Below are 21,738 nucleotides of genomic sequence, written 5' to 3'. Positions count from 1 at the left end.
TGGTCCGAGCGCACAGTCACCCTCCTTTGCGGCTGGGCCGTGTGACCTGTCCCTCGGGACTCCGCCCCTCCTCCCCCTTTCCCAAGACATCGTCCTGGGAGTCCATGGGTTCTCCTTGACTCTGCCCGCCCTCCCCGTGCCGGGATCCTGTCCCCTGTGCTCCCGCTGTTTTCCATCCAGTTGTTTCCCTTCTGTTCTTGCTGCCCTCCGTCCCAGAGGGGTTAAACAAGGTGATTTCCTTGTCGGGATTCACGGTGCTCAGGAGCCCACTGGTCCGGCCGCTGAGCCCGAGCCCCGGACCTCTGTCGCTGCTCCATTCTGTCTCCCACAGCCCTGGCCATTACCATTGCTGCCCCTCAGCGTGTGCTCACTGTGCCAGGCTCCCCACGTGGCACCTCGGGATCAGCACGCAGGAGCGGGCGGCGGAGTCCCCACGTCAGCCGGGGAAACTGAGGCATGCGGAGGCCGGCCGCTGTAGGCGGGGACCAGGACTTGGCGGTCTGAGTGCAGACCCTGGGCCTCGCCCACTGCAGGTGGACAGCTCCCGGAGCAGAGCTGTTCTTGCCACCCGCGCCCAAAGCCCTTTCACGGTGGAAGCCGGGAGACCGCCCCTGCTGGACATGCCCAGTTCCCCGGAGTGGCCCCCCAGCAGCGAGTCCCCGGCCCCCGTGTGGGAGGTGCCGCGGCTGAGACACCAGGAGCCGAGGACGGCTGCCACACGGTCATCCCCGCAGACACACGCGGCCTCGGCAACACGGCCTGAACCGTGAATTGTTGAATTCATTAACAGAACTTCCTGTGCCCGTCTGCCAAGGCGAGCGCGTGCCGGGGTCACCGGGGAGCACCCCCGCGGTGTCCTCCCAGGCCCTCTTCAGGCTGCACCCACAGAAACCCTGCAGTGGGGCCACTGGGGCTGTGGCCTCGTTTGGGTCCCCTGAGTGGGGTGCAGCTCCGGGGCCCCCACAGAGCGCACGTGAGAGCGAGGCCGGGAACGGTTCCCAGGGAAGCCACGCCTCTGTGTCTGCGTCCGGTCGCGCACTCAGCCCCAGGCCCTGCTAGAGCCTCCTGTTCTGCACCCCGTGGAATAGTGGCGCTCGGTGGCAGGGCCTCCACAGCCCCGGGCCCTGCTGGAGCGGCTGGGCCCCTCCTGTTCTGTACCCCGTGGAATCGTGGCACTCGGTGCCAGCCGGGCCTCTGCAGCCCCGGGCCCTGCTCTTCCTGCTTCTGCTTTCGAGAAGGGTGAGGTGAGCGAGAAGGGGATTCTTGGTGCTGGGAGGAACGGCGAGGGCCGTCGTGCGGCTGGAGGTAGCTTCTGCCTTCGTCCTGCTAGGGTCTGCAGCCCTGGGCTGTCTGGGTGGGCGTGGCTGGGCCTGCGCACAGGGCACCGCCCACAGATGGCCGCCCACCTCCACGACAGGGCATTGGGGCCCGGGCCCGGAAGCCAGCAGGGGCGGAGCTGGGCACGTGCTGTTGTGTGCTGTTCCTGTCACCCTTGCTGTGCACGTGGAGTGACTCCGCTGACCACCAAGGGAGGGTCTCCCCAGAAACTCCCCGGCCTGTGCCGTCGCAGTCGTCATGGCGGGCAGATCCCAGTTGAGGGTTTTTTGTGTTTGTTCTTTAGTTTCACCTCGTCCACGATCTCACTGATGATAGCAAATACAACCAGGAGCCACTGGAATCGGCACCCGCCGCACAGCCTCCTCACCGGGAGTGCGGGGCTTCACACCTCATCCGAATCGCATGGTTGATTACAAGACCTCTCGTTAGATCCATAACAAAGATACCCCTTGGGAGCACGTGCCCTGGGTGGATGCAGGTCAGCTCCCCACAGCTTGGGCCAGCGGGCTGTCTCTGCTCGCCATGCCCGGCTGGTGGGAGGGGCTGTGCCAATGAAGCCCTGCTTCCTGGGTCACATGACTGAGGGCAAGGGTTAGGAACCCCCTAAAGGGGTTTCCTGGGTCCCTCCTGAGCGCCAGGCCTGCAGTGACTTCATCCAGGCTGAGGTGCGGATAGCATGGCCTCTCCTGCCCGCTAGGACCCCAGGGGCATCAGGGGTCAGGCGGGGGATGCCTGAGCCAGGGCCACTCCTGCCCGCTAGGACCCCCAGGGGCATCAGGGTGCAGGCAGGGGATGGCTGAGCCGGGGCCGCTCCGGGTGCAGCTGGGACCCCCAGGGGCATCAGGGGTCAGGCGGGGGATGCCTGAGCCGGGGCCGCTCCTGCCCGCTAGGACCCCCAGGGGCATCAGGGGTCAGGCGGGGGATGCCTGAGCCGGGGCCGCTCCTGCCCGCTAGGACCCCCAGGGGCATCAGGGGTCAGGCGGGGGATGCCTGAGCCAGGGCCGCTCCGGGTGCAGCTGGATCTGAGAGCACCCCTCCCTCCCCCAGCGTGCATGCCTGTGGAACCTGCGCTTCACCCCATCGGTCTGTGAGTCAGAATTCAATCCCACACATCAGGGGAATTCCTCTGGTTAATGAATGAAGAAAGTTTGAACCTGAGCACAGTTCTGAAGTCGGCGTTCTCATTAGGGAGAGTGGTGGCTTCCCCTCTGGCTGTGAAATCGTAGGGATGCACTGGCATGGACGCAGCTCACGGACCTGTGAGTCTCCCATCACATACGGGCGTGCGTTCCTCATCACGCCGTGCTGCACGGCTCTTAAATCCCAGAGAAATAAGGCATCAGGGAGGCTGTCCGTCAGACACCGAACTGGAAGGCGCTGGCTGGGGACGGCCCCTGCGTGTTTTGCCCCTGGGCGGCTATGTGTCCCAACATGAAGGCGAGGCCCTGTTGAGGTCCTTCTCGGAGCACGTGGCTTTCAGAGGCGTGGGAAGTGGACACAGCAGCGGCGTGGCTCCGAGCCGAGCGTGGCAGGGAGTGGCCCTGGCCCTGCACAGCCAGCACCGGGCAGCGCGGCATGAACGGGGCTCGTTCGGTCGCTGGCTGAGCTGGGGCTCTGCTCTGCGTCGTCGCACGTCCTTTCCTGGTTCCTGTGCTCTCTGTGGCCCCAGCGAGGCCACGGGGAGGTGGTGGCTGTGGCGTCAGGGCCCGGGGTGAATCGCGGCTGCCTCCGTGGCTTGGAGACTGGAGCTCTCTGGCAGGTCAGGAGCGGTTCCCAGATGATGTATTGCCGTGATGGCATTGCTGCACACCCGGCGGAGGCCGGGAGCTTTGGGATGCGCCGTCGCCGTTCTTTAACCACGCGTGTGTTTCCAGGTTAACGTTTTGTCTGCCACCGATCGCAGAATGTGTGCAATGATACCACAGCATGTTGCTCTGAGAAGGGAGGTCCTTGCACTTGCAGACAGCGTCCCTTCTCAGTGCTGAGCGCCCGCCCTGACCAGAATGTGGAGGGCGTGGGGCGTGCGGGTCCCTCTCGTAGGCATGCACACGTGTGCAGACAGACACCAGTGCTGAGGGAGCCCCATGGGAGGCACACACACATGACACACATGTGCAGATGGAACTGCCGACGCTGAGGGTGGAGCTATAGAGACACACGTGTGCACACGTGTGCAGGTGGCACCACCACATGCCTCCCAGGGCGGTGCAGTTACACAGTGTCCCCACAGAGGATCCGCACTGGACACGTGTGATCGGAACCTAAAGCAGCCTTCAGTTTGACGTTGCTGCCTGGAACCCAGGGTAGGGAATGGGCCTGAGGGATACCCTGAGGACACAGACACATCCAGGCTGTCGTTGTGAGACACCTGGCTTAGAACCTTCTAGAAGACAGCGTCGGGGAGTGGGGCGGAGCAGAGACTGCTCTCGAGTAGGGGAAGCCCTGCGTGTGGACCGAGCTTTGGCTGTGTGGGGGTGATGGCCACTTCTGCCGGGGGTGTGAACTTGCTGTGGGTAGGTAGGACAACGCCCTTACTGTTAGAAGGTATATGCTGTGGTCTTGAGGGGTCAAGTTCATTGTCACATGGCCCAGAAACAACATGGTGTGGGAATGTGTGTGTTGCAGATGGACAGACGGGAAGACGTTACCAAGTGCTCGTGTGCGCAGGGTCGTGGGGTGCTCACCCTCTGCTCCCGCCCACCGTCCTGAAAGCCGGAGCCCTGCTGGGTACACAGGTGGCCACGTGCCAGCTGGCCAGGCTGGGGTGGGGTAGGGAGGGTGTTGGCTCCTGGAAGCGCCTTGGACTCATGCCCTCGCTCTTTCCATCTGCCTGTCTGAGTGGATGAGACCTTTGTTCTCGGGTGTCTGGCTGGCCAGCGGGCCTGGCGTGACCTCACATCTTTCCTTCCCTTCTAATCTACAGCGGGATTGGAAGCGTGGCCTCGGCTCCTAGAATCTCTCGGTGGACACACGCCTGGCCCTGCCGCAGTGCCCGGCTCAGCCCCGTCTCCGTGCACATGGTCACGCACAGGCACCCTGACAGTGCAGGGCCTGGTCCCCAGCCAGCACCGTGTGCGAAAGCAGTGCCCTGGGGGTGTCTCAGCACATGGGTGCCACGGCTGAGCCAGCGCTCATGACGCCTTTCGGCCCTTAGCAGACGGCCTTTTGCGGTGTCCCGGTGGCAGCTGGAGCTGGGCGCCGGCTTCCCTCTCCCAGCGTCCCGCCCTGCTCACCACAGCCGTCCCGGTAGCCCTTGTGGGCCGGACACCGCCTCGGGCAGTCGTGCAGAGGGGCCACAAGGCTGGACGTCTTCATCCTGGCTGACCCTGACAGGGCCCCTGTCTGAGGGGCCGGGCGGGGGAGCACCTGCGGGGCGGATGGGGGCGATGCGGCAGACCAGGCGGCACTTGCCGTCAGCAGTCAGCCAGGTGGTCCCGCGCGACCCCTGTGAGTAAGCCCACGGAAGTCGTGACCTCTCTCAGACGGGATCTGTGTACAGACACGGGTGCCAGGTGGTGCGGGCGGCAGCGCTCTGCGTGCTTCCTAGGGACCCAGCCCTCACCGGAGGCCCCCGCAGGCCTCTAGAGCCCTGCGCCGCGCGGCTTCTGGAGCTCGTGGAGTGCCAGTGACCAGTGCAGAACCCAGGGCGGCTCAGCCAGGGCGCGCGCTCCTGCCCCGGGCCTGGCACCTGAGAGAAGCAGGAGTCCCGGGCCTGTGGTTGGGGTCCCGGGGCGGGCCTGCGCCTGCACAGGGCCAGTGGTCCCACGCGTGCGCCTGGTGCAGGCCCACAGCCGCTCACGCCCTCTGCTCTGTCCCCGCAGGTGAGGCCCGTGCATGCCGCCCGCTGCCCCGGCCGCCACTCGGGAGGAGCGCCGCGGAGCCCTGAGCCCGGCCGGGAGCCCGCCATGTGTCCCGTCATCGTCACCTGCCGCTCCATGCTCTGGACGCTCCTGAGCATCGTGGTGGCCTTCGCGGAGCTGATCGCCTTCATGAGCGCGGACTGGCTGATCGGGAAGGCGCGGAGCCGCGGCGGGGCCGAGCCGCCAGGCCCGGGCGCCCTGGAGCGCCCGCACCCGACGCTGGGCCTGTACACGCGCTGCATCCGCAACCCGGGCGTGCAGCAGGTGCCGCGCGACACGCTGTGCGGGCCCTACGCCGAGAGCTTCGGCGAGATCGCCAGCGGCTTCTGGCAGGCCACGGCCATCTTCCTGGCTGCCGGCATCTTCGTGCTGTGCGCGGTGGCGCTGGTGTCGGTCTTCTCCATGTGCGTGCAGAGCGTCATGAAGAAGAGCATCTTCAACGTGTGTGGCCTGCTGCAGGGCATCGCAGGTAGGTGCCGGGCCCGTCCCACCGCCTCCCTCCTGGCCACAGCCGCTCCGCTCTGGGCGCCGGGCTCCTGGCGCCTGTTGCGGGAGCTCCTGGTTTTTGCTTTCCCCGTTAAGCTGTGGTTCCCATCCGTGCGCCCGGGTGCCAGCCAGGGAGGGCTGTGCCAGGCCCCCAGCAGGCAGCAGCCTGCTGGTGCTGCCGGCTCTCCACCCCTGCCTGCAAGCTCTGGGCCGACAGGAGCGGCTGGGGAGGAGTCAGCCCGCGCAGGGAGGAGTCAGCCCGCGCGGCTCTGTGCTCCCCGCTGCCCGGGTGTGCGCTGGCTGCTGCCGTTTGCGCCCTGTTCTCTGCGCTCACATCAGAAGTTAAGCGAATGCTGCCTTCTGGGAATTTCTCACCCAGGGCAAACGGATGGAAAGCAGGGGCTCCTTCCAGGGGCGGCAGAGGAAGCCCTCGCCCTGCGCTTGCTGGCTTTGGCCCTGGGCTGGCACACGGCACTGCGCATGGCAGACAGACTCCGTGCCACGCTGCACAACGTCTTGGGGGGGGAGGGGTGGACCCTGACCTCCACTGGGAGCCTTAGTCATGTCAGCTTTAGCTGGAGAGGGGGTGGCCACAGGTGAGAGCGGCTGCCGGGGCTGCGCGCAGGGAGGGTCGGCGCCGAGCCTGGTGTCCAGCCCGCGGCGCTCGGCTCCCGGCCACAGCGCCAGAGAAGCCGAGCCTCCCGATGTCAGAGTGTCCTCCGTGAAGTCAGGTAGGCTCTGCTGCTGCAGTGAGACAGAGCCAGGACACGCGGCTGAGCAGCCAGGCTGAGGGCCCCTGGACCCGAGAGGCGCCTGGTGGCCTCGTCTGCCCTCACCTGTGGTTCTGCACATTGGCTCTGTGGGCCTGGGCGGCGTGCCGTGCGGTGAGATGCCTGCTCCGTCCCCTATGGATGCTCAGCTTGGGCTGCCTCCGCAGGCAGGCTGTTTCCCGGCCGCACTCAGTCCGGAGCAGTGCCGCAAAGGCGCTCCCTGGCGCCGTGATGCGGCCAGCGGGTCCGGCGTTGCTCTGTTGCCCGCCAGGGCCGCAGCGTTGGCTTCTGCACGCGGCTCAGTGCGTCGTGCAGGGACCGCTGCGCACCCTCATGAGCGTTGCCGACTGCCCTCCCGGGGAAGAAGGCCTAAGCAGGGGGACGGGCCACAGGCTTGGGCGCGCCTGCCGGTGACCCGGTCACCCGTGTGGTGCCGGAGAGTGGGCTTTCTCGAAGGGCTTTCAGCTTCCTCGCGTGCTCCTGCCGCGGCATCTCGGAGACTCCAGGGTCACTCAGGTTTCAGCTGGCCAGAGGCAGAGGCTGCTGGACGGACTGGCCGCCCTGCTCTCCAGGGAGCACTGCCCCGAGGGCCAGCCCTGAAACCAGAGACGTGGGCCCTCCGTCCCGGGGGAGGGCCACGCTCCCAGGGCCGCCCGCGGACGCGGCAGCCGTGGCTGAGCTGGTGTCTGTCAGCCAAGCCCCGGCCTTGGCCGAGCATGCTGGTGCCCCATCCCCTCTCGGTCTGACAAGGGAACAAATGGTGACGGAGGCGGCTCTGGCCGGGCCACAGAGGATTCTTCATGACGAGGCTGGGGCCAGGCTGGTTTTTGTGCGGTGGGACTGAGCGAGGCGCAACAAACTGAGCGCGCGTTCCTGTGCTGGACGGAATTCTCCAGGCCAGACGGGCCCCCGCGGTCTGTCAAGAAAACAAGTTGCTGATGTCTTGATATTGATTGTACAAATCGCGTGTGAGAGAATGGAAGCCCCAAATCCACACTCACAGCGACCCATGGTTAAGTTCACCTGGACCAGGGTTGGTGTTCACGGCGAGACCTCACACGAAGCCAGGCCGACAGCTCCTGCACGTGGTGCCGCTGCCCTGGAGCTCAGCACTGGCGGCCACAGATGGGCTCAGGCCTGCCCTGCCCCAAGTGCTGGCCCCCTCGTCGTTCAGTGAGCACAGAGACCACGGCCAGGCTGCAGTCAGGCAGTGTGAACGCAGGGCTGGCCCGGCGGCCCTGGCGAGGCCGGGTGGGTGCCGTGCGCGCCCCTGCCTGGTACTCGGGCATCTTTCTCAGCCCTCAGAAGCCCGGTGCTGTGTTCCAGCTGAACCTGGGCCCACGGCACAGGGCACTCCCGGGTTCCTCCTGGCCGGCTGTCGGGGCTGCTGGGTGCAGGCCCGGCCCCTCGCTCCTGTCTCCAGGGGACGGTGTCCTCTCATTGGCATTTTTAATTTTTTTTTTTTTTTTGACAGGCAGAGTGGACAGTGAGAGAGAGAGACAAAGGTCTTCCTTTGCCGTTGGTTCACCCTCCAATGGCCGCCGCGGCCGGCGCGCTGCGGCCGGCGCACCGCGCTGATCCGATGGCAGGAGCCAGGAGCCAGGTGCTTTTCCTGGTCTCCCATGGGGTGCAGGGCCCAAGCACCTGGGCCATCCTCCACTGCACTCCCTGGCCACAGCAGAGGGCTGGCCTGGAAGAGGGGCAACCGGGACAGAATCCGGTGCCCCGACCGGGACTAGAACCCGGTGTGCCGGCGCCGCTAGGTGGAGGATTAGCCTAGTGAGCCGCGGCGCCGGCCTCTCATTGGCATTTGACAACCCCAGGAGACAGCCGTGGACTGGTCACACGGCCTCTGGAGGCAGCACGGGGTCTGCGTCACGGGGGCTTCTCGGACTCCCCAGCGACGTCCCTCTAGGGGCAGCTGCACCACGTGCAGGAGGTGTCAGCCTGGTGAGAACGTGGCTGGGCCGTGGCCGGGGCGGAGGCACCCATGGGTTCACGTCCTCCTGGGCCGTGTTAGGACAGCTGGGTTGCTGGCCAGCAGGGTGGTGCCAGGCCAGCTGAGGCTGTGACCGGGCTGTAATCCACCGTGAAACCATAGCACGCACGGACCCAGGTCACCGCGGGTTTTTGGAAACGCACATAGGGCTTGCTCAGACGTCTGTGGGATCCCCAGTGCCTCACGTTTGGGACAGAAGCCGCGGAAATGAGCTCAGGGTTTGGCTGCCTGGCGCTGGCTGGCCCGGTCCCCATGGGGTGCCATGCGGGAGGCCAGTGCGTGCGCTTCCCTCGCAGAGGGAGACACTGAAGGGGTGGGGGGTGTGCGAGCAGACGGGCTTGGGGTCGGCCCTGCGCCTAAATCACAGTGCGTGCAGGGTCCAGTCCTGTGGACTTGGGGGTCTTCCCACCGCGCTTCCTCAGGGTCGGGCATCGGGAGGTGAGCTGCTCACCGAGTACGTGAAGCGCAGGTTCCCACTGAGCTCGTGGGAAGCGCCGTCGGGCTCAGCTGGCCGGGGGGCGTTCCGACAGCGGCAGCATCACACCTTCCAGAACTCCCGGGAGCCACTGGCACGGGAGCGGGCGCGCAGCTGGGGCAGGCTTGCTGGCCCACAGGGGAACCGCATCTCCCCGTGGGCTGCTTGTCCACATGACCCGAGGCACCGGGCCGCTCCTGGTCGGTGGCCGCTGTGACTGCCGGGCGCCTCCTCGGGGCCTGGCCGGGAGCCCTTCCTCCGCCGGCTGGCGCATGTCATCTGGAGAATTCCATGGATGCGGCCCCGGCGGCCTCCCCCGCCCCCTGCAGAGCATCTTCCCTGCCAGTGTGACACCACAGGCGCCTTGTGGTCACAAGTGGGGTGCCCTTAGGTTCCCCTGGGGACATGGGGTGTGCGTTAATACCAGCTTCTTTATACAACGGTTGCACCTGTCTGTGGCAGCCACCCCCTCCCCCTCCCCCTCCTTCCCCTCCTCCCCCTCCTCCTCCTCCTCCCCCTCCCCCTCCTTCCCCTCCTCCCCCTCCCCCTTTTCCTCCCCCTCCTCCTTCCCCTCCTCCCCCTTCCCCTCCCCCTTTTCCTCCCCCTCCTCCTTCCCCTCCTCCCCCTTCCCCTCCCCCTCCTCCCCCTTCCCCTCCCCCCTTCCTCTTTCCCCCCCCTCCTCCTCCCCCCCGACCCCAGAACATGCTGTTGAAACATGTTACCCCGTGGACCACGTGCTCAGCAGACACTGGCTGCAGCCCACTCTCAGCGACACTGTGGCCAGCGAGCCCTCTGACCGAGCAGGTACCGAATGTCCAGGTAGGGCCCGGCCTAGCTTGCATGGAGACTCTTGAACCTTGCACGTGAGATGCAATGGAAACAAGTTTGGAGCTGGGTCCCAGGGAGCCGGAAGACTCGGGAGCCTCCTTAGCCCGTAGGGGGTCGTGTGTACAGCGAACAGGCGTCTGAGCACGGTGTCCCCATCTTACCACAGGGACCTTCCACGCACACTCGCACGCACGCACGCACACCCCTTGCCCTTCACAAGGTCACAAGAGCAGTGGCCGCGGCCCTGGCACGAGGGCGGTCATTCCGTGCCAGGGTTCCTCCCAGTCCAGGGTGGACACAGGAAGAACAGGGGAAGAGTGCAGACAGCGCCACGTGTGCAGTGGCCCTTTATCCGCAGACTGCTCTCGTCATGCCGTGTTGAAACACTCCTGGAGCTGATGGTTATTTTCAGTGTGTTTCTGGCTACAGTAGCTCAGGGGTGCATCGGGAAGCGTGAGCCCCACTGTTCTAGAACACAAGCCCCTCGGGCTGCGGGCTGCCGTCTCAGGGACGCCCCAGTCGTCGGCGAGAGCTTGCTGTGTACCTAGCAGGTGCGTGGGCACGGTTCCGACACCAGCATCAGTCTGTGCCTTCCCGGTGCGAATGTAGGGTGCTTGGGAAAGAATACGGACTCAGAACCACACAGCCTCCATCCGGACGCGGTTCTGCCCTCCCAGGGAGTGAGGTCAGGCTTGATGGAACCGACATCCAAACACTTGGTGGGAGGAATCCGGAAGTGACCTTCAGAGACCTCCAACCAGAATAGTGATTGCCCAGGTACAGACGAAGAGAAAGCAGGACTCCCGGTGCCGCCCCCGCGTCGGTGCTGCAGCCGGGGGCCTCCCTCGGCACCAGCAGGGCAGCAGGCTCAGGCCGCTGCCAGGCAGCCTCGGGCCGGCTCACACAGAGCCTGAACCTTCCAGTCACAGGAAGCGCTCTTGCCACCAACCTGGTGCCTGAAGTTGTCAGAACCACGGTTCCCTGAGAGGCAGGTGCAGGGACAAGCAGGGGTCACTAATCCCACCGCCCACACAGGGCGTGGTGTCTGTGGACAGCGCGGAAGCGGAGGCGGAGGCGGGATTCCATGTGGTCCCCAGGAACCCAGGTCTCAGAGCAGGGACTCGCTTTTAAGCTGACGGCGTGGCTTCGAGGCGCTCACTGGTCCCGTGGGTTTCGTGCCTGGTTTTAGATTTCGGCTCACACAGGTGCTCCCCGTGCTGAGCGAGCCTCTCGCTGCCGGCCTGCTGGCTGGTTGTCGCTCCAGAAGCGGCCAAGCGCAGGCAGCGCAGAGCAGCGACACTTGAGAAAGGAGGCAGCTTCGCTCCCTGCGTGGACGAGGGGTGTGGACGGATTTCTGTGTCCTGCTGCTCGGGTTCCTTAGCTGGGAGACGAGCCTGCTCCGTGGGAGCTGTGCAGCCTCCCGGCCTTCCTCACTCGGGGCGGCGCTCGTCTTCTGCACGCTGGCTTCCCCAGGAGCGACGAAGCCACCTGCTGAGCACACGCCTGTCACCCCCCTCGCCCCGGCAGGCATTTGGTGTTTTGAGCCCCTGTGGATCCAGAGCAAAGTGGCCCCAGCCCTGGCACTCGTCAGCGGTGCCGCCTTACTTAACCTTATCTGTCCAACGCAGGCAGTGACGGCACCGGCTTCACGGGCCAGCTGAGGACCGAGTGTAAGGTGCGTCGTGGCGACTGTGGCTGCTGTCACAGGGGTCCTCGGAGCATTTGCTCTGCAAACTCCAACTTCCCAGTGTCGGTTGTGAGGGTAGAAAATCGGTGAGGGTGTTGGTGACCTCAACTCGCGTCCTCTCTACTTGGAATCTGCCATTTTTCCCATGGAAGATCTTTTTGGAAGTTTCTGGAACTAAGCGAAGACTAACCAGCAGTGCCACGTGGAGTGTGGAGCTGGGATGGAGCTGAGACACAGACGCCAGGGCGGGGAACACGCGCTCACCGGGCAGGAGTCCCCGTGGGCCGCGTGGGCCCAGAAGCAGTGACCCCTGTCCTGGGGCAGGTCATGTGACAAGATGCGTGTTTCACTGTCAGCGTTGTGCAATGTTTCACATCATTGGCTCTCTGTTCCCGCGTAGTTTTTAAGGTTCCTGCCCGTGACGTTCTCTGAGAACTGTGTCGTGAGTGGGTCGCTTCCCTCTCCCGTGGGGTACAGTGGCCTTGCCCGTGACACGGCCCAGGTTCAGGCCCTGACCAGGGCAAGGGAGCATATTGCAGAAGCAGGGGTACGGCCTGATGGTGGGACATTGTGGGAGAGAACGTCCCCCTGCAGACAGTAGTAGGGACGGCCACGACGACCTGCGGCTTCAGCAAGGACAACTGGGGACAGGTGACCGGGCAGAGGGCAAGGGAAGTGAGGACGCACGCAAGGCCGCGCACAGACACAGGCGAGGCTGCGCACAGCAGTGTCCCTTGTCACCGTGCGCGGGCCCAGACGTGGCAACTACTGGGAAGGAGCTGGCCCTCACTGCACTACAGCCCCGCCTCCCAGGCTCGGCGCTGGGGCTGCGCAGTGGCACTGACCCCTCTCCCATCCTGCCTGGCACCTGTGCAGTGGCTCTGCCCCTCCTGCCCTGCCTGGCACCTGCGCGGTGGCTCTGCCCCCTCCCGCCCTGCCTGGCACCTGCGCGGTGGCTCTGCCCCCTCCCGCCCTGCCTGGCACCTGCGCGGTGGCTCTGCCCCCTCCCGCCCTGCCTGGCACCTGCGCGGTGGCTCTGCCCCCTCCCGCCCTGCCTGGCACCTGCGCGGTGGCTCTGCCCCCTCCCGCCCTGCCTGGCACCTGCGCGGTGGCTCTGCCCCCTCCCGCCCTGCCTGGCACCTGCGCGGTGGCTCTGCCCCCTCCCGCCCTGCCTGGCACCTGCACGGTGGCTCTGCCCCCTCCCGCCCTGCCTGGAACCTGCGCGGTGCCTCTGCCCCCTCCCGCCCTGCCTGGAACCTGCGCGGTGGCTCTGCCCCCTCCTGCCCTGCCTGGCACCTGCACGGTGGCTCTGACCCTCCCGCCCTGCCTGGCACCTGCGCGGTGGCTCTGCCCTCTCCTGCCCTGCCTGGCACCTGCGCGGTGGCTCTGCCCCCTCCCGCCCTGCCTGGCACCTGCGTGGTGGCTCTGCCCTCTCCTGCCCTGCCACCAGGTTTATGCTTCCCCACATCTCCCTGAACCCAGGCAACATCTGCTAAGGGCATGTCACGCCCGCCACCGCTCCAGGCAGCCGGGACACACGGAACAGATAGCACCGATCCGTGTCCTCACCAAGTGTAGACTCAGGCTGGGCAGCCCGGGAACGAGCTATGTAAAGTGTACAGGACGTGAGCAGGGGCTGGCGTGATGGCCGAGCGGCCAGCAGAAGGCCGGCGTCCGTGGGAGGACAGGGGGCTGCAGGGCGGTGCGTGAGGGAGTCGGGGAGCAGGCACAGCAGGGGCGGGCGGGCGGGCAGGCGGATTGCCATGGCGTCCAGGAGGAAGGAGTGCGATGGTGTTGGCCTGAACGCCCACCTGCGGGGAATGAGGCTGACGGGGTGAGGCACAGATCGGAAGTGGGCAGTGGCACTCGGGAGTTTGGGTTTGTTGACACGGGGGTCACACGGGCAGCCGGATGTGCAAATCTTGGGTCCAAAACTCAGGAGACGGCAGCACGAGGCAGTGCTGAGACCACAGGACCAGACAGACAATGGGCGTGAGGTTAGGGAAGGGGTCCCGAGACTGGCTGGGGGCTGGAAGGCTTAGGGAGAACAGCGGAGGGCCAGGAGGAGCCAGACTTGAGAGGCCGCCCCCCAACACACACACAGGGGCAGAGCCCTGCTGAGGTGGGTGCCCCTCCCCGCAGCTGATGGCCGAAGCTGTCACCCCTAACGAGCTGGCAGTCCACGCTCTGGCCCAGAATGGGGTGGGGCCCCGGAATCTACGCCCTGGCCTGGCATCGGTGAGATGGTTGCCTGGGTGATGGACCAAGGAGCGTAAGGGGAGGTGGCGGCAGGGACACGTGAACTGAGCTGGTTCCCAAAGATGAGGCCCAAGGCTTAGCCGAGTCCACAGCCCAGACAGGCGGGCAGGGGCTCGGGGCAGGGGGGGTTCTTATTCATTTTTTCGGAGAAGTGCTGGGGAGAGGCAGTGGACGTCCGTCAGCTGCCTCCTGCTGTGTTCCCCGGTGAATGACCTCACTGTGTTGGGGCCGGAAGTTACCTGAGCTCTGACCTTGCACAGCCCCGGCAGCTCTGTCCGCGGTTACGACACAACTGATGTGCCGCTGGAGTCCGTGAGCACCGGGGCCTGACGGCCGGTGTGGGAAGTGCGCCGGGAACCCAGCTCTGCCACCCGCAGTGGGCTCAGCCCGGGAAATAGCCGGAAACGCACCACGTGGCAGTGTGGCAGAGGGAGGGCGGCGGGAACAGGCAGCAGGGGCAACACGTGGGTGGGACGGGGGATACTGCGGGTGGACGCGTGCCCGAAGGGTGACAGCAGCAACCCTCCGCCCCTGGAACCGCCACGGCCCTCAGCAGTGGCCCTGCAGGACCGGCACCGGCGGCCGCCCAGACACTGAGGCTGCCTCTGGAGCGCACCCTGGTGGCCGTGCCGAGGGTGGCGTCTCTCCGGTGGCCTGTCCACAGGTGGCCAGCAGCCAAGCACATGGCCTGTCCTCGATTTGCAGGCAGCACAAACAGCTGCCTTCTCCACAGATAGGCCCCAAGTCCCAGATGGGCGCAGCAGTGTCGGCTCATGCAACAGAATTAAAACCACTCACTCCTTTTTTGTTTCTCTGAAGACTGTATTTGAAAGCTGGAGAGAGGGGCCAGTGCTGTGGTGTAGCAGGTTGGAGCCATGGCGGCGGTGATGCCATCCCGTATGGGCTCCGGTCGAGTCCCAGGTGCTCCACTTCTGATCCAGCTCCCTGCTCATGCGCCAGGGAAAGCAGCAGAGGATGGCCCAAGTCCTTGGGCCCCTGCACTGACATGGGAAACTCGAAAGAAGCTCCTGGCTCTTAGCTTCAGATTGGCGCAGCTCTGGCTACTGCAGCCATCTGGGGAGTGAACCAGCAGATGGAAGACCTCTCTCTCTGTAACTCTTTAAAATTAATAAATCTTTAAAAAAAAAAAAAGTGGAGTTAGAATCTTCCATCCACTGATTCACTCCCCAAATGGCCACAACAGCTGGGTCAGGCCAGAGCCAGGAGCTTCCTCTGAGTCTCCCACATGGGTGCAGGGGCCCAGGGACTTGGGCCATCTTCCACTGCTTTCCCAGGCACATCGGCTGGGAGCTGGATCAGAAGTGGAGCAGCCGGGACTTGAACTGGTGCCCACATGGGTGCCAGGGCTGCAGGCTGTGGGGTAACTGGCTGCACCACCACACCTGCCCAGAACCACTCACTTGGTAAATGGGCATCGACAGGGGGCAAAAGCGCACAGGCAGACACACGTGCCTCTGTCCTGGCCCTCAGTTTGGAGTGCAGCCAGGGGCGGTCAGGGGGCGACGGGCGACGGGTCCCACGGAGCCTCCCAGGCTGTGACAGGACACAGCCCTGCCCAGGGCCTCCACGTCCGGTCTGTGTTTCATCTCAAAGTCGTGTGCCGACAGTGTGCACGCCTTCACCTTGGGTTCCACCGTATACGACATCCGCATCAGACAGAGGACGGCACTGTCACGTGGAGAGATTGTGATGGCGCCACCGCTGGGTTGTGGGGCACAGTGCGGCGTTTGAGCGCAGGGCACAGGTGACCCCCGCGGGCCGGTTCCTTTTCTTCTCTCTATGGCCGGAGCCTCCCCGCTCCTCTCCCCAGGGCGTCTGCAACGTGCAGCCCTCAGCAGGTGCACTTCTGCCTGCGTGGCAGGTGCCTGGGAGCCAGGCTCTCGTGGTCAGTCTGACTTTACTGCTCCCTTCCACATGGGGGAGAGAACGGTGCTATCCCTGTGCGCCCGCCTCGTCACCCCTGTTGGTTCAGTCCATTTTGCTACAGGTGTGTGTCTGTGTGTGTCACACTTCCTCTGTCTTCCACCCATCCCATATGGGCTCCGGTTCGAGTCCCAGGTGCTCCACTCCTGATCCAGCTCCCTGCTCATGCGCCAGGGAAAGCAGCAGAGGATGGCCCAAGTGGACATCTAGACTGAGCCGTAGTTCGGCTGTTGTGAACAGTGTTGCGGTGAGCACGGGAGTGTAGGTCCACTTCCTGTGGATGGACGTAACCAGACGTGGGATCGGAGGGAGCGCCCTGCCGCTGCGCTCCCGCAGTGGGTCTACTGAGGTTGCCAGTGTGCTTTCGTCTCTTGGTAAGAGTCACTCGGGCTGGAACGAGACCTGTGTTTAGATTTGCTGATCCCTGATGACAGTGAGATGAAGCATTTTTTCATACACTCCTTGGCCATTTGTATTTCTTCCTTTGTCCCTTTCTTAACTGAATAGTTTTTGTAAAATTCCTTACATGTTTTTGATATGAACCCTTACAGTTTTCAAGTATCTTCTCCGTCCTATCTGCCGGCTCTTCGCTCCGTTGTCTGTGCTGTGCGGAAACGTCTTGGCTGACGTGATCTCATTTGCCTCGTTTCGCCTCCGCTGCCTGTGCCTCTGGAGTCGTCCAAAGCATTACTGCCTGTACTCACGTCTTGAAGGAGCCATTCTCACGTCTTACATTTGGGTCTTTGATCCATTCTGATTGATTTTTAGAGGGTAAAAGGTTTCAATCTTCCGTGTCTGGCTAATTGGTTTTTCTAACACCATTGGTAGAGAGTCCTCCTCCTCTGCAGTTTGTTTTCGGCTTATCGGTCAGCAATCAGCTGATCATAAACGTGCGGGTGGTTCCTGGGGTCTGTGTTCCAGGGGCCCGTGTGTCTGTCCCTGTGCCAGCACCGCGCTGTTTTGGTTTCGGTGGTTCTGCGCTGTATCTTGAAAGCACGTGTGTGGTGCCTGCAGCTCTGTTCTGGTCACTCGGCATTGCTGTGGCTGCGGGGATTTTTACCTTCTGTATGCATTTCTGTAGAAGATGTGGCTGGTATTTTGATGGAGATTGTGTTGCATCTACAGATTGTTTTGGACAGTGCGGACATTTTAATAGTAGTTTCTTTGAATCCATAACTTGGAAAAAAAAAAAAACTCCACTTGTTCATGGGGCTTAGAGCTGAAAGTGTTTACTCTATGGGTCTGGACTGAACTGTTTTGACCCAGATAATTATGTGCCTTCGCTTGTCAATCACCTTTTTTTCTCCCACAGGGCGTGAAGCAGATTTGGGAACGGTTGGGAAGCACCTGTGGGCCGAGGCGAGTCCGGCATGCGGGTGCAGGGTCAGCGGCGCTGCCTCCTACTGCCAACCGGGCCTCTCTCGGTGCACCTCGCCGTGGTGCTGGGCTGTCCCCCGCTGTCGCCTGTTGCATGGTTTCGAGCCGGGGTTCAGGAACAGCCCCCAGGCCGGCCTCACAGCTCACACCACAGAGTGGGGGGCGGGGCAGCCATGCACGAGCGCCCCCTGCTCTACCGCACCCTCCAAGCTGGACGATGGCCCGAGCTGGGGCCCACGGGACCCCTCTGTTCTAACGGTGACCCGTGAAGCCAGCTTGGAGGGTGCCCTCGGGGATGTCAAACGCTGTCCCTGAGCTGCCCGTGCCCACTGTGCCCCCCACCCCGGGAGGCTGCACGCAGGGAGTGGGGGAGAACAGCACGTGGAGCCCAGGCTGAGCTGGCAGCCCAGGGTGCCTGTTCCGAGGCCCGGGAGGGAGGCAGGGTCGGGATCAGAACCAAGCGTCCCCTGCCGGGTGGGCGGAGCCGCCCTGCACTCTGCCTCTTTGTGGGGAAGTGAAGACCTCGTGAGGGGACTTCCTCCCCAGGTTTTGCTGGGTCAGCTCTGGGCCCCGCGTCTCTCAGGAGAGGCTTCCGCTAGATAGAGGCCAGGGCCAGGCCCAGGGCGGGGTGGGCTGGCACAGGCTGGCACCTGCTGGTGTGCAGGGGGTGTGGGCCTCGCCTGCACAGCCCCAGCCCCCACACTCGTGAGGCCAGGCAGGGACGGGGCTCTCAGACTCGGGGGACTCGGTGAGCAGGGACGCCACAGGGAAGAGCAAAACGGTTAAAGTGACTGGGGTGGGGGGGGCAGCAGGACGGAGGCAGAGCTGCTTGGTGACTGCAGGCCAGTCCACTGAAAAGCTTCCAGAGAGAAAATTCTCCTTTCTAACTACACACGTAGATCCAGAATCCGCTGCTCCCGCGGGTGCAGACTCGGGCTAAGAGCCGGCCTCCCACAGGGACCCCTGCTTCCTGCACGTTGTGGGCATCAGGGGGCTCTGCGCATCCTGCTGCAGAGAGCAGGCGGGCAGCAGTCCAGGATCTGCAGGCCGCGTGGTCCGGGGCAGACCGTGGGGGAACGGGCGTGGCCGTGCTCCGGCAGACGTGACTGAGAAAGCCCCGTTCGGCCTGCAGGCCCCCGTGCGCCACCGCAGGGCCCTGTGCAAATCACCAGGAAGCAAGATGGCGTCTCCAGAGCAGGCCCCCGTGCCTGCAGGCCCTCCTGGGGGAGGAGCCGAGGCCACGCCCAGAGCAGGCAGAGTCGGTGCGGCCGCTGCCCACTGCCGCGCGAGTCTCACCTGCTTTCTCTCCTCCCACAGGCCTCTTCCTCATCCTCGGGCTGATACTCTACCCTGCGGGCTGGGGCTGCCAGAAGGCCATAGACTACTGCGGACCTTACGCGTCTGCCTACAAGCCTGGAGACTGCTCCCTGGGCTGGGCCTTCTACACAGCCATCGGCGGCACGGTCCTCACCTTCGTGTGCGCCGTCTTCTCTGCACAGGCCGAGATCGCCACCTCCAGCGACAAAGTCCAGGAAGAGATCGAAGAGGGCAAAACCCTCATCTGCCTGCTCTAGGGCCCTGTCCACGCTGCAACCTTGGCCTCCAGCCAGCCTCCCCTGCCACAGCCACGTGCACAGCCCCAGGCCTTCCAGGGACGAAGGAGATGCAACCTCCAGCCACGCCAGGCTACCGGACACGAGGGCCGCGGCACGCCGGTGGTCCTCAGCCTTGGCGTGCATGCAGACCCATCACCCTCGGGCTCAGGGCGGCCGTTGTCTGTAACTCGCAGCCTCAGCTGCAGGCCGTTCCCAGCATGCTCCTGTCCCGGCCCCCAACCTGCACGCCGTGAGCATCTCAACCCCAGAGTGATGTCGGGTCGGTGGCTGCATTTCCCTCCGCTCCAGGAAGACCACAGACCACTGGGGCAGGACATGTGTGGGCGGGCCCCCCGCACGCTGGCTCGTGCTTAGCTAACCAAGCTGGATCAATTCAGCCCTGACTCTTGGAACTTTGGGAATATCAGTGGGGGTGGAGGCAGGCCCTGGGCACTCACCTGAGCATCCCAGTAGAGTCTCGCTCCTGAAGACCAGCGTCCTCTGCCCAGCGACCTGGCCAGCACCCAGCCAGCCGCCCCCGAGCCCAAGTCACATTCTCCTGGGCTTCGGGACGGAATCTGCACGTCCCGCTGCTCCCTGCTTGCTACCCGCGGCGCCCGCCGGCAGCAGGGGGAGAGGAGCAGCCGTGGGGTTGGGTTCCTCCAGGTACAGGTGTGGATTCTGAAAGCAGAGTGGAGGAACGTGAGTCTGCAGCAGCGAAGACGTCATTGCCAAGGAAACATACCCCAGCCACGACGGGAGCCCGGGCCAAGCTCACGGCGCCTGTCCACAAAGGCTCTGGTGCCACGGGGAGGAAGGACGCGGGGTGTCTCATCCGGCTTCATGGCTGTCCCAGAACGGGGCGGTCCCGGTGCCCCCGAAGCAGCAGGCACTCAGCCGGGCCAGCCAGGGCCGCGTTCAGGAGGGGAGGAAGTACCGGTCTCGGTTCCCGCGGCGTTCACTTGCGGCTGCAGAATCGTTCCGATTCGGCACTGCTGTGAGCAAGGTGCTGACCAGCTTTCCCGGCCCGCACTGCCCCAGGAGTCCCATCAAAGCTCCCTGACCCTGGAACCAGGCCTGGGGCGGCGGAGGCCACGCTGAACAGAACCTCCCCCCGGGGCAGGCTCGGGCGGAGCTCCCGTTTCTCCGTCAGCCACGTGCAGGGACGTGGGGTAAACATGGCTTCCCAGCGGCCGAGGAGACCGCCAGGGGCCAGGGCTCCGTCCTCTGAGTCCCTGTGCCGACGCTGACACCGCGGCGGGACGTTGCAGGACGAACAGCCCGTTTCCACCACTGGGGAATCGTCCCCGTCTGCGCCCGAGCCCCAGGCAGGTGAAGCCTCCGCTCCTGTGCAGGCGCCGCCCCTGCTGCGTCCCCAAGGCTGAGGCCACCCTGACCGTGCCTGGGAGGACGCACCCCACTGCCAGAACCGAGCCCCGCTGGGGTCAGCGCGTTCACGTCCAGGCTTCGGACACACGCATGCACACACAAGCCCAAACCACTGACCACTGCCCGCGCACAGCACAGCCCCGCTCTGCTTCCAGAGACAGTACGATGACCACTCGGTCCCCCTCGGTCCCCCTGCCGTCAGCGCCTGAGCCAGCCGCCGCGGGACGCCAGTCTGGGCCCCAGCCATAACCAGCGCTGCTCCCCGGCCCTGCACGACTGCCGGCATCCACTCGGACCTTTGTGGATCCTTTAAACCTGTGTGCGAATTCAGCGATGCTGCCCGAGTGTGTGCGGCTTTCTGGAGAGTGCTCGGACATCTGTGGTGTACTGATCTCTGGTAGACGTGTACTCTGTAACGTGCCATAGTCTTTTTGTACGTGTAGCGTATTTAAAGTATATATGTATATTACACATACACAGATTTGTGTGAAAGATGTGCAATAACAGGCGTATGTGTGTTGCGTTTTTCGGAAACTGGACAGGAGTCAAAACAGAGATGTTTTGGCAAAGAAGAGTTAAACATTGCTGCCTTCATGAAACTCCTAACGATGCTAATGCTACACAGATCCTACGTGAAGAGGAGACTGGCATGGACCACGCTCCCCTGGGTCTCCATTCGCGTAATCACTAGCTGTATGTGAGCCTGACGCCAGCAGAGCGGGCCAGCTGATGCTCGTCTTTCGTGTGAAATGTGAAGCTTTCCTGCTAGTGTGGTAACTCGTAGCTGGTACATAATCCCTGAGGGCTCTTCTGAGCGTGCCTGTGCAGACCGTGTTAATGCTAGACCACTGCTGAAGGGCTGACCCGACTCCTCCTGCGCCGGCAGCGTCCGGCTGAGAACAGACCTCGCTGTGGCCGCCGGGAGTCCCTGGGCAGCACTGACGCCCGAGGGCCCAAGGACTGAGCGGCGGGGAGGCCCGGAGCCGGGGCGGGAGGTGCTCTGCAGGAACACGCACCCCCTGAGCCAATGTGAAATGGGACTGACAGCTGTGGACTCCTGAGCCTTCCGACTGGTGGTTCTCCTCGTGTCCTGTAAACCGACCCTGTTCCTTAGCGGGTTAGGTCCCCGTGTACATATATTTCCAGTGTGTTCCTCGCCCCTCCCCCGGTCTGAATTAAACCAAATTTTGCAAATTATTTTTCTTTCCAGTCTGATTATAATGGGTTCAATATGATACGGATAATTTGATAAAATATATTTGGACTGGGAGGTGTTTTAAGTATTGTACATCGTATCGGTAAGGAAAAAAGATTCAGGTTTTCTCAGCTGTTCTGCTAGTAACAGACGGCCCTGCCCAGGTTACCGTTAACACCTAATTAAGTGTATTTCTTCCTGGGAGAAACTCGACATAATTATAAACTGGCAGAATCCGAAAGTCAAGCTGGGGAATTACCTTCTTACCTGAAAGACACATCTTTCTTTACACCAAAGGTGGTGGGGACATTCAGCCTACCAGAGAGACCGGCCGGGGTCCCACACCAGAGCGGGGTCTGAGTCCTGGCTCCAGCTTCCTGTCACCTCCCTGCAACACCCGGTTGTGTGTCCAGCTCCCGGCTCAGCCCTAGCTGCTGCAGGCATTTGGGAAGGAAATGTCTCAAAACAAGGTTTGGAGGGCACATCGTGGTGCAGCACCCGTGACACCTGTGCCCACATGGGAACACCGGTTCAAG

At 63.8% G+C, this 21,738-nt stretch overlaps 1 protein-coding gene across 5 annotated transcripts in view; it reads left to right on the top strand.

The window, feature by feature from the left end:
- The window catches only part of LHFPL2 (LHFPL tetraspan subfamily member 2), a 110,929-nt gene extending 89,725 nt beyond the window's left edge, over positions 1-21,204 (top strand). For all 5 annotated transcript variants that reach the window (XM_070056314.1, XM_070056315.1, XM_070056316.1 and 2 more), the window contains 2 exons: positions 5,160-5,667; positions 18,341-21,204. In XM_070056314.1, coding sequence (XP_069912415.1) covers positions 5,244-5,667; positions 18,341-18,597 — 681 coding nt within the window. In that variant the 5' untranslated portion in view covers positions 5,160-5,243 and the 3' untranslated portion in view covers positions 18,598-21,204. The remainder of the gene's footprint in view (positions 1-5,159; positions 5,668-18,340) is intronic.
- The last annotated feature ends 534 nt before the right edge of the window (positions 21,205-21,738 follow it).

The sequence above is a fragment of the Oryctolagus cuniculus genome, chromosome 14, assembly GCF_964237555.1.
Source record: "Oryctolagus cuniculus chromosome 14, mOryCun1.1, whole genome shotgun sequence".
Lineage (NCBI taxonomy): Eukaryota > Metazoa > Chordata > Mammalia > Lagomorpha > Leporidae > Oryctolagus > Oryctolagus cuniculus.
The sequence above is the reverse complement of the archived record's forward strand: the minus strand, read 5'-3'. Positions and strand labels throughout refer to the sequence as shown.